This window comes from Corvus cornix, chromosome 17, assembly GCF_000738735.6.
Source record: "Corvus cornix cornix isolate S_Up_H32 chromosome 17, ASM73873v5, whole genome shotgun sequence".
In the NCBI taxonomy this organism is placed as follows: Eukaryota; Metazoa; Chordata; class Aves; order Passeriformes; family Corvidae; genus Corvus; species Corvus cornix.
Window position 1 is genome coordinate 5,563,770 of NC_046346.1, and position 13,724 is coordinate 5,577,493.

A 13,724-nucleotide genomic window follows, 5' to 3' on the forward strand; every position below is an offset into this window, starting at 1 on the left:
CCGGCCCCCACCTCCCCGCCCACGCCGGCGTCACGTGGTGCGGCACGCGGCACGCCCCCCCGACCACGCCCCGCACGTGGGTCATGTGACACGCGGCGGGGCCAAGATGGCGGCGTCCTGCGAGGTGGGTGCGCGTTGGGCTCCCGGGGGCGGGGCCGCAGCTTCGCGCTGGAATCGGCAATCGCCCGGGACCGCCTTCGACGCCTCCCGCGGGCGGATGTGGTCCCCAGTAGCGGAGGCTGCGTTGTGGGTGTCGCGGCTGGCTGGGTGGGAGAGGAGGAGGCGGCGGCGAGGAGCGTGGAAGGGCACGGCGCGGGCAGCCCGCGGGTTGAGGGGAGTCCACAGCGCTGCGGGGACGTGGGGAAGAGAGGGAGCAGGCAGGGGCGAGGCGAGGACTACCGATGTTTGGCAGCACGTCAGTGGGAAGCTTCCCTGCCCAGAGCAACGGGGATGCGGATCTCGAAACGGGCGGAAAACGCTGTGTCTGGCTTGAACCGGGGGCTGACGGGTCCCGTTCGGTGATGAGAGAGCGGCAGTGCCGAGGAGCTTCACATTACCTGAAAGAAGGTGTGGAGGAGGGGATTGCGGCAGGCACAAGAAAACGAAATAATTCAGCAGTGAAATATTTCGCGTTGCAAATTGCCAGGTCTAAACATTCAGAACTGCTGCATCAGAAAACTCACCCGGGGTGAAATTCTGCCTAGCCTTGCAGCCAGGCAGCCTGGCGGGGAAGCTGTCATGTGCCATTGATATAGGAGCTGGGGTGGAACCTTAACGTTGCCAGACTGAGTAGGAGGACTCTGTCTTTGGTTGGCAGGTGACATTTACTCTGCCTCTTCTCAAATAAGCCTTAGGTTTCCCCCTCCCCAGTGCTCAGAAACAGCAAAGAGTAGGACCCCAAAACCATTATTGGTTGGAGGTAGCTATTGCCCAGACCAGTTCTGTTTTATTGACTGTATGATTAATTCTTCTCCTGTTTAAAAATTAATTGTGATGACAAAAGATTACACTTGGCCTGATGGAGCTGTGTAGCAACAGTGCATGTCATGAAGCTGTTTGGCAATCAAGTATTTCAGGCTATATGAATAAGGATGCCAGAAAGCAATCTATTAATAATTAAGTTTTCAGTACAAAGTCATAAATATCTAAGCACTGCAGACACACAGTCTAAGGAAGTTTGACACTACAAACTGTAATAGTTCCTCAGTAATATTGCTATTACTTTGTCAGCTTTGTAATCGGGTGTCACCATTCAACACTGGCTGAAAACCCAAAAGAGAACTTTAAATAAACTTCCGGCCTTCCATGAGGGAGCTGGTGTAGATATTGGCAATGAGACTTGGGGAGCAGAATTTAATCAGAGTTTCCTGCTAATGAGCTTAAGGGTGGACCAGAAAGGATGAAGTAAGCCACTGTTTCACAACTGGATCAGCCATAATATTTCCAACAGAAATAAAGAACCTGAGACCTTCAAAGACCCCAGAGGAGGTACCACTGTAATGGCAGAGGCTTACACATGGCTGATTATCAAATTACATATCCATAGAGAAATCAAGATTGCCAGAAAGCAATAAATGCTGGTGAGAATTGCACAATGTTGTCAATTCCCACAATTTGAAGAAGATAAATGAGATTTAACCTAACAGAGTAAATATGCCTGCTGCTTGTTATTTCAACTCCGTATCTTCCAGTCCAAACGTTTCAAGGAAAGTTTGGTTTGCACGGCAGCTGTCAGTGGGCTGTGAGCCTTCATTCAGAGGAAGTGAAGAGCAGGATTGGCTCACCGCACTGGTTTGGTTTTTTTTAATCATCTGTGTGTTGACATTAGCAATGGGCACATAACTATCAGTTTAAATTGAGTTTAAGAACAAAATAGGTGCACAAACACTTTAACTATCCGAGTAGTTGCTTTAATTGTTTGCTTTTTTTTTTTTTTTAATAGGAATTGCAGTAGTATGGAAGGGAATTCTTAATGGACAACTGAGCACAGTGGGAGTCCTGAGATCCTGCAAGCTTGAGGCACGCTGGGCTGGAATCATGTTAAACAAAGCAGTGCTGGTGGAGTCGCTGCTGGTGTTCACCGTGGTGCTGTCGGTGCACGCGGTGGTGTGGGACCGCTTCTCCTGGTGCGCCGTCGCTTTGGCTGTCCAGGCCTTCTACGTCCAGTTCAAATGGGACCGGCTGCTGCAGCTGGGCGGGGCCGTGTTCCAGTTCCGGGGGGCGGCGAACAGCGGCCTCCTGCCCGCCAGCATGGTGATCCCCCTGCTGGGGGTGGTGATGAAGGAGCGCTGCAGGGCCGCCGGCATCGTGTACTTCGAGCGCTTCGGCGTTGTTGTGGCTTCCACGGGAATGCTGCTCGCTCTCTTCCTGTCCATCTTAGCAGTTGGCATCACCAAACCTGTGCCAACCAACACTTGCATCGTGACTGGTATTGCTGGCAGCATAATTATCTACACCATGAAACATTCTTTGACTGTCTCTGAAGTGATAGAGGTTCTAGAAGTGCTGCTCATTTTTGTCTACCTCAGTATGATCTTGCTGTACTTGTTGCCTCGATGTTTTACTCCTGGAGAAGCGCTGCTGGTTCTTGGAGGTGTAAGTTTTGTTCTCAATCAGCTCATTAAACGCTCACTGAATGTAATTGAGGGCAGAGGGGATCCCATTGACTTCTTCCTTCTGGTAGCAGTTGTCGGAGTTGTTCTTCTTGGTCTTTTTTTCACTGTGCTCTTCATTTTCTTGGATTCGGGCACGTGGATCTCCTCCATGTTTTTCCACATGATGACAGCAGTGTTAGGCTTAGGGGTCATCATGCCTTGGCTGTACCGACTGATCCAGAGGAACCCTTTGTTCTGGCTGCTCCAGTTTCTGTTTCAGACACAGACAAGACTTTACCTTCTTGTGTATTGGACTTTCTTGGCTGCCTCAGCATGTGGTGTGGTTTTCTACCAGAACGCCAAGAGATCATCTGAATCTAAAAAACACCAGGCCTCAACTATAACCAGGAAATATTTCCATTTCATTGTTGTAGCTACTTATGTTCCTGGACTAATTTATGACCGCCAGCTCCTCTACGTTGCTGCAGTGCTGTGTCTGGCAGTGTTCATCTTCTTAGAGTACGTTCGGTACTTCAGGATCAAACCCTTTGGACAAACCCTGAGGCATTTGCTCTCTCTCTTCTTGGATGAAAGAGACAGTGGACCTCTAATCTTGACTCATATTTATCTCCTCCTTGGCATGTCCCTCCCAGTGTGGTTGTTTCCTAGATCTTGTGCTCCTAAAGGCACCTTGCCTGGGGCAGGAGCACTGGTCCCCTACTCTGGGGTGTTGGCAGTAGGGGTAGGAGACACCATTGCCTCTGTATTCGGCAGTACAATGGGGGAAATCAAATGGCCAGGAACAAAGAAGACCTTTGAAGGGACAATGACAGCTATTTTTGCTCAGATTATTGCTGTGGCTCTCATCCTGATCTTTGACAGCAGTGTGAATCTGAACTCCAGCTATGCCTGGATTCTGGCATCTGTGAGTTTGGTTTCTCTTTTGGAAGCTTACACTACCCAAATTGATAATCTGCTGTTGCCTCTCTACCTCCAGATCATGCTCATGGCATAGAAGCATTTCCAGGAACAGCTTTCTCCCTTCCTAGAGAGAAGTGGTACTAGAAAATGCACTGTAATGAAAGCTCAAAGCTTATCTTTTGGTACAGCAGAGACAATTGTTGAGAATAGAAATGAAAAAGACTTACTTAAAATAAAGGTTTTGATTTGGTCTTGTTTTTACCCCCGTTGAAAATAGCCAGATTTATGTTCTAACAGCAACAAACATGACTGATAAAAACAGCACTTGTGTTTAATAATCCAATTTAAGTTTCTTCTGGGTGCCCAAGGGAAGCAGAGGAAGAAGAGGTAAGTCAATTAGAGAGGAAAAAATAAACAAGCAAATCTCTCAGATGTTGCTACCTCTGTACTGCACCTTGTTTTCTGTAATGAGTCCTGCATCTTGTGTTTGATGTGTGAGCTCTCATTTCTGTATAAGCACAATGTAAAGCATGTTTGATAACGAGGGTGGGCACAGGAACCAGGTACAAGTGTCCAGCTGTGTCCAGTCCTCATCAGCAAGAGCCAAAACCACCCCATGATGCACAAACACGACTCCAAAATCTGTCACAGCTGAGTTTATACAGGGTGGGTGGTGAAGGTTTGGGAATGTCAGACACTGCTCATTCCAGACCATACTAATAAGAACAATGAATTTTTTGCCCTGAAGTTTGCTTCAGCAAGAAAAATGTTTTATCTTTCTTAAGATTTAATCTCTAAATTAATTTGGAATGAATATGGGGGGAAAATTAAGCAAAGTCACAGCTAAAACTAATTACACATTAATCCTGAAAGCAGAAAATCTGTTGAAGTCAATAAAATTTTCTACTATTGCACTTTCCTACTTTTCACAATTTTTTCAGCCAGATGTTTAATCAAATAATTTATAAAAATGCTTCTATGAACAAACTAACTAAAGCCACTGAGTTACATCCATTTAATTAAAATTACAGCCACCATTTTGTGGCCAAAAAACCCATTTTTATGTATGAAACCCTTCTGTATCAACAGTCTCTTCTCACTGGTTTGCCAAGTGTCCATTAGAACAAAACACAAGTGTCCTCCCTGCCTCTTCCTGTCTCCAGGGATGGGTCCAAGCAGGAGATTGTCATCCCAGGATTCTAGTTTGCATCATGCAGTTCACTTCTGACCCTTTTTTAATTCACTTTTGGGAACAGTTTGGGGGAAGTCCAAGGTACCTTACACAACACTTCCCTGCAGCCCTGTAGCTCTGAGACCATGTCTTGGGAGGAAACATAAGACCAGGGTGGAGTGAAACTAGTCTCTGGGTCAGCAGAATTGGCTCCAGAATCCAATATTGTGTGTCCCTGCAACAAGCCAGGACTGGAATAGCTGAGAGGTAGCATTGCCCAATTCATCACCCTGCCTGGGAAGGGCTCCTGGGATATGGCTTTTCCTGAGGATGCCAAAGTTGGCCAGAGCTGGTTCCTAACACAGTAAATTGTCAGATACTCTGTAGGAAACCAGACTCAGTAACTGCTGGGCTGTTACCTGCACGTTTAACAGGAAATCCTGCCAATCAATTCAGCTTTTTAAATTTTATTTAGGCACTTGAAGTAGATGGCTTTGCACACTGCAGGTAGTGGTGCAAGTCAGGACAAACTATCTCTCCTCAGCAGAATTCTAAATTATTAACTCCTCTCATGGAAAGACACAGACAACACTTGAGTTGCTTCCGTCACAAGCCACAGCCTTCACCACTGATGTCATAAATTGCACCAGAGGTAGAAAAATTTGCTTTCCTTCCACCCTTCTTCCAACTTTCAAACAAACTGCAGAAAAGGCAGTTTTTGAATGCAGAAACTTTGCATTTAGTGTTCCTGCTGTTGCCATGACCCAGCTCCCCAATTTACTTTTGAAAGGGATGAATTAGTAAGATTTGGGTTCACTCTGCCACAGCCCTCAGCAGCCTTAGGGTTACTCTGATGCAATTCCTGCACTGGAGGCACTGGGCTCCTATCTCAGGGCTGCCAGTGCACCAGTGCTGGTGAAATCACACCTACACAGTTTCTGTTCAGTTCAGGATACAGGCTGGAGCTTGCCTGGGATGTAGCTTGCATTTCCAAACATTCCTGGCTATAAGTTTGTTTGGGTTTGGTGAGGTTTTGGGGATAGAAATTGTTCTTGTGCATATTGAGAGTTCCAACTGCTCATAAGACAATTTAGCACTGTCCCCATCTGTTGGGAGAAGGTCACACTGTGTCTTCCTCAAAGAAAAGATGATGGAGATGAAAAGGAGAATTTCTATCTTTTTATTTAAGTGTAAAGAGTTTGATTGAGGTTCTTTGTTTCTATCATTTCAATATGAATCTTTAAGAATTGTCATATTTTTAATCAACACACCCAGAGATAAAACACTCAGCTACAGTCTGTCAGGAGTATTTAGAAGATTGACTATAAAAAGCAGACCTTCTGCTTCAAACAAGGCTGTTTGAAATCACTGTTATTCCAACAATAGGACAGAAACCTGGAGGTGAAAATCAAGCTTCTCCCCACAACATGTTCACCTGCATTGCTGGAATCAACCAGCCAAGAAATGCACTTAAGCTCTTAAACACAAGAAAATACTGAGTATCTGCAAGGAGAAATACTTGGGAAGTGGTTCCAGTCAAGGTGCAATGGTCTTAACTGGTTTGTTTTCAAGGCTGAAGGTGTTTCCTTACCAAAAGGACTGGGTGACTACTCTCATACTGGCAGGGCTCCTGCTGCAGTAGAAGCTTCTGTCTACTGCAGGTTTTGGGCTGTGATAATGGTCCTGGTTTTGAGGAGGAGGATAAATGAACATTAAGAGCTGATCTAGTGAAGGCTGTGTTTAAAGAGACTGTGAATGAACAATCAGGAAGGAATATTGATCAGCTATTGACTCCACAAGCCAGTCACTAACTTCAAGTGTAGAGCGATGGAAAAGGCAGTTCAGGAGTTGGCTGGAGCCTAGAGAGTAAAGAAGAGGTAAAAACAAAACTTCAGAGGCTGTTCCAGCTCTGCAGGTATGAAACCAATGCCAGCTGAGGCACTACCAACAAACTGTGACAGGCAAGACCCCCAACAGTTATCCTGAGTAGTACATTGGAAAGGCTTCAATTTCCTCAGCCACTCGTGAGGATCACGACCTTACCAGTTCTCTTTGCTCCAGGTGGTGCCTTTGGCTTCCATCACGTGGAAGGTGAACACATGGCGAGAAGACTCCGAGCTGTTGAGTTCACTCTTATGGACAACCTCGCCATGGATGAGTATGAGTCCACCTGTGGGAAAGAATCACCTGGACTGCTGTTTTCCAAAAGATGAGCTCTGCCTTTCCAGTGGAAGGGAAAGTGCAAGGGTTAAAATATGATTTTAGCTCCCTTGTGTTTTCCTGAGCTGTGAAGTGCCCTGTTTGGGGCTGTTTGTACCTTTACTTATAGGCAGAGGTATGAACTGCTTGTCCTCATAGGCTGGCTCTGACCCTACAAACTCTACACATGTTGAGGCACCTGAAGCTGCACGGACCATCCTCCGGGTAATCCCATCTGCAAATCCACAGAAAAAGCAAACACACAAAAATTAAACCCCTGGCTACATTCTGCACAGCAAAAAGGAACAATATCAGTGATTTCTCTTGGCAATGATAGGAACTTTATTATTACTATATTCACACTTTCCTTAGTAATTAGGGTGGGGTCTTTTTCATTAAGTAGAGATTTAGGATTTTCCAGCTGTGGCAGAAACAGATAAAACAGCTGCATTTTGTTTGCCTTTCTGGCCCCTTCTGTGCATTGCAACAGACCCTTAGGAACACAAATAGTCACACACTTATGCAAAGCCAACCTTGGGTCCATTTGTGCTTTCTGTAGGAGCATAAACTATTATATGAGTACAGCCGGCTCCAGGATTTGAGGATCGAGCGGCTTAAAATCTGATTACACTCACTGAGGGACTCTTCAGGTGAGCAGAAGTTTAAAGCCACCCTGTGTGCTCTAGAGGTGGGGAAAAGCAGAACTGTGCTGGTGACCAGCAGTGGTCACACACATGCTCTTACTGGTGTGAGAGCCAGGGATGAACCACAAACAGCCATTCTCCTGTGTGGCATCTTCCAGGGCGATCCAGAACCCCAGGATCCTGCCCAGAGGCTCCGTGTGCAGGAAGGTGGCATCCTGGTGTGGTGTTACTGCAAGGAGAGACTGTCATTGGGGTCTTTAATGGGATTCAGTTCCTCTAGAAGGACTTCAGGGTTGCATCCCCCTGACTCAGAGCCCTCCCCTGCCCACCCACCTATCACACACATTAAATCTTACATAAAAATACCACCTTTCAGCCTACTGCAAATGTAAAAACAGCTCTTTGTTCAAGCTGCATATGATGTAGAAACTTTTCTGAAAAAATGGGGATTTCAAAGATTATTTTAAGAAGGTTTGGACCACTAAACTCACAGGTTTAAGTCTGATTCTGAGCCTTTTCCTTGGTAATATTCCTTTCCTAAAGGAGCATTATCTGCAGTGTGATATAGAGACAACACAAATCTCACCTTCACCACCAATGCCAGGTTGCTGCAAAGAAAAAAAAGTGATGTGTGAAGAGTTTCACAGCTTCTCACCTATCAGGGTCTTATTTCTTGAGTGACAAGACAACTTGAATTACTGTACCTTGAAGATATACATGCTCTGCACAACTACTGGTCTCTCAAGGCCTAGTTTTCTTCCCAGTTCCTGCAAGAAAATTTTCCAAGATTTATGTCTTCTGCACAATATTTAACATTACTCTTTGAAGATCTTTAAATTTCCTTTCACTGACAAAATGACTCCCCCTGGGAGCATAAGAAAACTAATTAACTACTCTGCAATTTTTTTTTCCCCCATACCATTATTCTAGGAAGGAGTAACAGCTCACCTGCACCTTGGGGGAGTGGGTGATTTGCTTGAAGACAGGATCATAAGCATGTAGAGCTAAGGGCAAAGAAAAGGCTCAGATGGAAGATTTCAGGAAGAAAAGGGAACGTGGCAGCTCTCAGTGATGAGCTGCAGACACCACAGCCAAGCAGGATAAATTGCAGGCAGAAATTTTCATCCCTCCCAAGATGGATAAATGTGGCTTATCACACCTAAGGTGATAGGACACTTATAGGTTGTACAGTCATTATTAAAGACTATAAATATAATCACTCCCTGGCCACAAACTGCACATATATTAAAGCCAGTGTGTAACAGTGAACAAAATGGAATATTATGTGATTCAATATTATATTACACAAATGACAACCACTACACATGACCCTGAGGCATATGGGTGAATGCATCCTTTAAAAACTCACCTCTTAAGACCTACCAGAAAAGTGAAGTACTGCAAAAAGGAGCTAGAGCTCATCTTTAGTGCCCTTGAGAGAGCACCAGCCAGCAGGTCAGTGTTTGTGCAGACACTTGCTACAACCCAACTCTGACAACTCCACAAAGCAAAGATTCAGAGTTGTGCTTCCAGCTCATGCTGATCATGCCACAACGACACACGCCCAGCTCCAGCAGGAGCTGCTCTCGAGCAAGGGATGAGACTTGACCAAAATGAGTAATTACAGAAAATAAGACTAGAGAAGGCTTTTGAATTGTTAAATTGCTGGGTCAGCAGGGATCTACAGTTGTTTTCACTTCCCCTGAGGAAAAGCTGAAGTGTGACAGAGTGGCAGCGGGCCTGGGAAGGGGAGAGTGTTTCTCTGAGAAAACCAAAGAACAAGAACTCTTAGTACTGAATTTCCAACTGTAGTAAAGTTTAGTCTGAACAAAGTCCACATTTGCATGTGCGGGGAATCCTGCTCTCATTTTCCATGTACTGTTTGAAAACAAAAGGGATCAAAATGCAAGTCCAGGAACTGGGAGAGAGGAAATAGGTCAAACTGAAACCACTAAGGGTAAAGAAAAGGTGCTGGTGACACCACAGGAGGGAGGGTAGCTTCAACATCGCCAACCCAACACAGCACAGGATACAGGAGAGAGTTTGGTCTGTACTGAATGTCACCAGTCTCAGGTGGTAAATTTTTAGAGCAAACTTCTTACATAAAAGAGCCAAGGGCTGAAGTCCAAACTTTCACATGTCAGTGACTCTGAGCTATTCATTGCTGAAAAACCTCTCAGAAGGGGTTTTTGAAAAGGATTGGAACAGAAGATAAAGTCCTTTGAGAGCAGAGAATGAGGGGCAGTATGGAGAGAATTGCAGAGACAGTTATGTACAGTGAGTAGGTCTGGAGAAATCCTCGTGTCTGAAAACCACATCGCTTTTGTCCATCCCTCTCCAAACCCCATCCTTTAAACATACCATGGCCAATCTTGCTGACAGACTTCTCCTTTGGAATTAGAAAGTTACCTAGAAAACAAAACCATAATTTAACATTGTTTGCAAAGTAGAAATCATTCCTTAAGCTGGAAAGTGGCCCCTGATCCCTCACTCAGCCTTTTCCCATCCCCTCTGTGTGGCTAGCTCAGGCCAGGGCTTACCTTTCTCATCCAAAACACCTTTCTCAAAGAAGAATCTAATCTTGTCTCCACTGGTTAGGAAATAATCCGAGCTGCCCTGCCAGGGATAAGAGCCCAGTAACGATAGCATCCTTGTAAAAACAAAAATGAACCTTCAATCAAAGCATTAATACTCACCTGCATCTTTTTCCCACCAAGCCGCAGCATAAACAAAACACAGTGAAAAATCACTCATAAAAAGGCTTTCCACAACACTACATGTCTTGGTGCTGATCAGGGCTTTACAAGAACCTCTCACACAGAGGTTATCCTTGCTTTTCTTTTGCTGGCTGCCTGGAAAATAGCAGACAGTTTTCTGTCTGCAGAACATGTACAAAGTGATCTGTGAGAGCTGCTTGTGGCTACCGGGGGTTGAAAGCACGGCAGAGCCACGCACTGATAAGACTCTTGATAAGACCCCAGCAAACATTTGCAGAAAGTTGGAGAGCAAATTCCTCTCCCGGTGTTATGTTCAGTTAGGAGAAAGAGTCATGTTCCCCCAGAGTGAACCCTGATCAGCAATTCGCCTTTTCCCTTCCTCCTTCCAGGGCTCCAACGGGGGCAGCTCTGCCCTTCTCGGTACCTGCGCCTGGAGCTGCTCCTCCTCCCTGGTGGAGAACGTGGTGCGGCAGTGTGGCGGCACTTCCATCTCCGCAACGATTCTCTGGATCTGGGTCCTCATGCTCTCACACTCCTCTGCGCTGAAAAACTGCTCCAGGACAAGGAAGCCATCCTCGTGGAACTGGAAGAGACGGGATGACTGCTCTTCCCCAGAGGCCTCGGGGGAAGCAGTACAAAGCAAGAGAAAACAGTTCTGGCCCTTTACGGGGTGAGAAGCATCCCAGCTCCAGCTCTGCAGCCAGGCAGCGTGTTCTTAACTTTTAATTTGAGGAGGGGTTTCTGTTGCAAAATAGTCATTAAGAGGCTGAAATTCCAAACAGTTAAGAACAATCTATCTCAATCCCTCAGTCTACACAAAGCAAAGAGCTCATCACTAGAGCCTTTTGTGGTTCAAGGATATCTTAACTAAGACCTGTAACCAGAAGCTATTAAAGTACCAAGGCCAGTAACCGAACAGGGCAGTCATACCTGTGTGCCAAATCAGAGTGAGATTCCTCTACAAGCTGAAAAGCTTTGTTCTCTCTAAGGAAAAAATCCCTGGGTGATTTCTCACAGTTCACTACACAATCCTTTACAAAATGAACTCTGTTGGCAGTGAACTCAGTTTCTTTATATAGAATACCCTGGAGATTATCCTTTGCCAGGAAGATTTCGAGTTCAGGGATGAGAGCCAAGCAGCACAGACAGAAGGGGCATGGGAGAAACCCCTCCAAGAGCTCTGTGGGACAAGCTGCCCCCAGAAGAGTTTGTAGCCACGACACTCACACACTAAAATTAACGTAATACAAGAAGCTGAGGAGAATACAAAGTGTTTGTAAAGCAGATCTTTGCTAGACCTGCTGACAGGTTAACTAGCAGCGACTGTATCTTACACACAGCGTCACCTGCCTGCACTCTGGACACGCTCCCACCCCGGCCACCAGCTCCTTACCTTCTGGATCTGATGCTGGGTTATGGATGCCATTGGGGCAGAAGCTCCCCAGATCCCACCACCAACACCACGATGCCACCCGGGCTCTGCAGGGCTGACTCCGCCTCTCCACGTGATCCTTGTCCCAGCATGTGAAAAAAGCCAGTGCTGGACAGTTGGACTCTTGCACAGCTCCAGAGCTTTTTGTCCCCATCACCAGCTCTTTGTTCCTGGCAGGGACATTCAGGGCTGCACAGTTTTGCTTTGGCTCTTGGTGGTAATAAAGCACACAAAGATTTTCTGCTCAAGTGCAATCACAAACTTGATGAACGTTTTAGTTCCAAAGAGGAATCACATTTAATTAACAACCCAGATTTAAAAATAGGGCAGTTAAACTGGTAATCACAGGGGTAAATAAGGGCAGGGGTAAAATAAGATGCAAGTGTGAATAAAAGATCAAGATGTCTTAGAACAAATTAAAAGAACTGATTCAGGATCTTACAGAGCCCTTTTTGCGCAGTCAGTGAGTCCTGCCAGCACTTCAGCATATCCCCTGAAAGGGCTCCACAACCCAGGAGCTGACAAACAGACTAAAGGGTGGTAAAGAGCTTGTGCTGTTTGGTACAGCCCATAAAGAATACTTGTGCTATTTTTGTTCACAGCTGGTTTTTGGTAATTTACACCTTCACTTGCTCGGTTCACTCTCCTGCAGTTCCAGAAGTCCATGTAATATTTACAAATAAGTAAAGCCAAATCCACCCAAAGTTCAAACCAGAGAGCAAAACTGCAGGAAGTAGATCTAAAAGGCAGAGAGGGAGGAACAGTTGCCAGCCCAGCGGTGGCGCTCCCAGCCAACACATTCCTCCCATCGGGAATCCCTGGGGAAGGTTTTTCTCTCTAGAAGAAAATGTGTTTGGCTCCTACAGGAAACACTGAAAACACCCATGCAGCAGCACTCCACAAAAATAACGCCATGGGGGTGGGTTCCCGCATCACTCACCCAGCCAAAGGAAAATTCAACAAAAGGAAGGAATGCAAAATGCTCACAGAAAAGTGTTTACATCCTAGCAACTCTGCACCTTTTTTTTTTTTTTTAAATAAAGAGGAAATTACGGGATTAACTTATTTTCAGGCTTTTCCCTGTATACAGGAGGATATGAATTCAGTAGTTGAAAAAGCTAAATTTTGACAGCGACTTTAATCACTGGGCTCCAAACCTGGAGGAGGGGGAAAAAAAAAAATAATCAGTCTCCAATGTTGCAAAGCCCAAAAACATATTCCAGTAGTTCCTTCTTCTTCTTCTTAACAGTCTCTCACCAGCTGATGGAGTGGAAATATTTTTAAGGAAGATGTGTGACCAGTGGGGAAAAAAACATGCTGTAGGCTGTTGCCTGCACGTTGATCGTGTGACCCACCTCACCCCTTCCCAGGAGGCAGTAATCCTGGAGAAATACTCCTGAAAAACACTCCCACGCCACTCCTTAGTCCCTCTCCGTCACTGTCGTGTCATGCCCTTCACATTCCCAGACACGGTGTTTTTTTCCAGCAATTTATCACGTCACCTTCTCCACTCCCCACCTTACGCACACACGATGACTCCAGAGGCTGTTTTGATTCACGCCACAACAGCAAACCACAGTTTTCCTGTTCCATGGAATGTTTTGAGCAATATATACAGCAGATCACAGCAAACAATGCAGCAACTACCAGGAGATAAAACCCATCCTGGTTCCAGAAGCTTTCCATATTTGTCCTTAGGAATCCTTCTGTTCTTTGCCACTCCAGCCACGCCCCTATTTTGAGGCTCAGAAAGACCTTTCCAGCAAGAGGAAAACCACTCTGGCCACACACTGCCCAAAAAAAGTCAAAGAGAAGGATGCCACCATTGTAAAGCCTTCTCTCTCAGTAAGTTTACATAGAAAGGTTGACAGTACTTAGACAAAACTGAGAAATGGCTCCTTTTCTTTCCCTTCCTCCCCCTCCAAGAGCTCTTTTTGCAGACCCTTAACATTTTCTTCTGCCAGCTCTGCAAGAAAACTTCTGGCAAACTCCATTGGAGGCTGCCAAAGCCCATCCCATGTCTGTAGGAAAGGTACAGATCAAATG

General features: G+C 45.7%; 2 protein-coding genes across 5 annotated transcripts; one reads left to right on the forward strand and one right to left on the reverse strand.

The window, feature by feature from the left end:
* Positions 1–70: 70 nt before the first annotated feature.
* On the forward strand, positions 71–4,429 carry DOLK (dolichol kinase). Of its 2 annotated transcripts, none has more exons than XM_039561440.1 (2): positions 71–124; positions 1,943–4,429. In XM_039561440.1, the coding sequence occupies exon 2, from the start codon at positions 2,038–2,040 to the stop codon at positions 3,607–3,609; it is 1,572 nt and encodes a 523-aa protein (XP_039417374.1). In that variant the 5' UTR covers positions 71–124; positions 1,943–2,037; the 3' UTR covers positions 3,610–4,429. The 2 variants fall into 2 exon arrangements, with proteins under 2 accessions (XP_039417374.1, XP_010396015.4); XM_010397713.4 differs by lacking the exon at positions 71–124 and adding an exon at positions 400–567.
* A 1,421-nt stretch (positions 4,430–5,850) lies between these two features.
* On the reverse strand, positions 5,851–11,763 carry PHYHD1 (phytanoyl-CoA dioxygenase domain containing 1). 3 transcript variants are annotated; one of them, XM_019284869.3, is made up of 12 exons: positions 11,640–11,763; positions 10,671–10,829; positions 10,226–10,231; positions 10,070–10,145; positions 9,891–9,938; positions 8,478–8,533; positions 8,234–8,296; positions 8,116–8,137; positions 7,630–7,758; positions 7,004–7,120; positions 6,730–6,856; positions 5,851–6,545 (listed from the first exon to the last, which is right to left on the reverse strand). In XM_019284869.3, the coding sequence occupies exons 1-12, from the start codon at positions 11,670–11,672 to the stop codon at positions 6,500–6,502; spliced, it is 882 nt and encodes a 293-aa protein (XP_019140414.1). In that variant the 5' UTR covers positions 11,673–11,763; the 3' UTR covers positions 5,851–6,499. The 3 variants fall into 3 exon arrangements, with proteins under 3 accessions (XP_019140414.1, XP_019140416.1, XP_010396014.1); XM_019284871.3 differs by lacking the exon at positions 11,640–11,763 and adding an exon at positions 11,177–11,272; XM_010397712.4 differs by lacking the exon at positions 10,226–10,231 and having other exon boundaries at positions 11,640–11,762.
* Between the last annotated feature and the right edge of the window lie 1,961 nt (positions 11,764–13,724).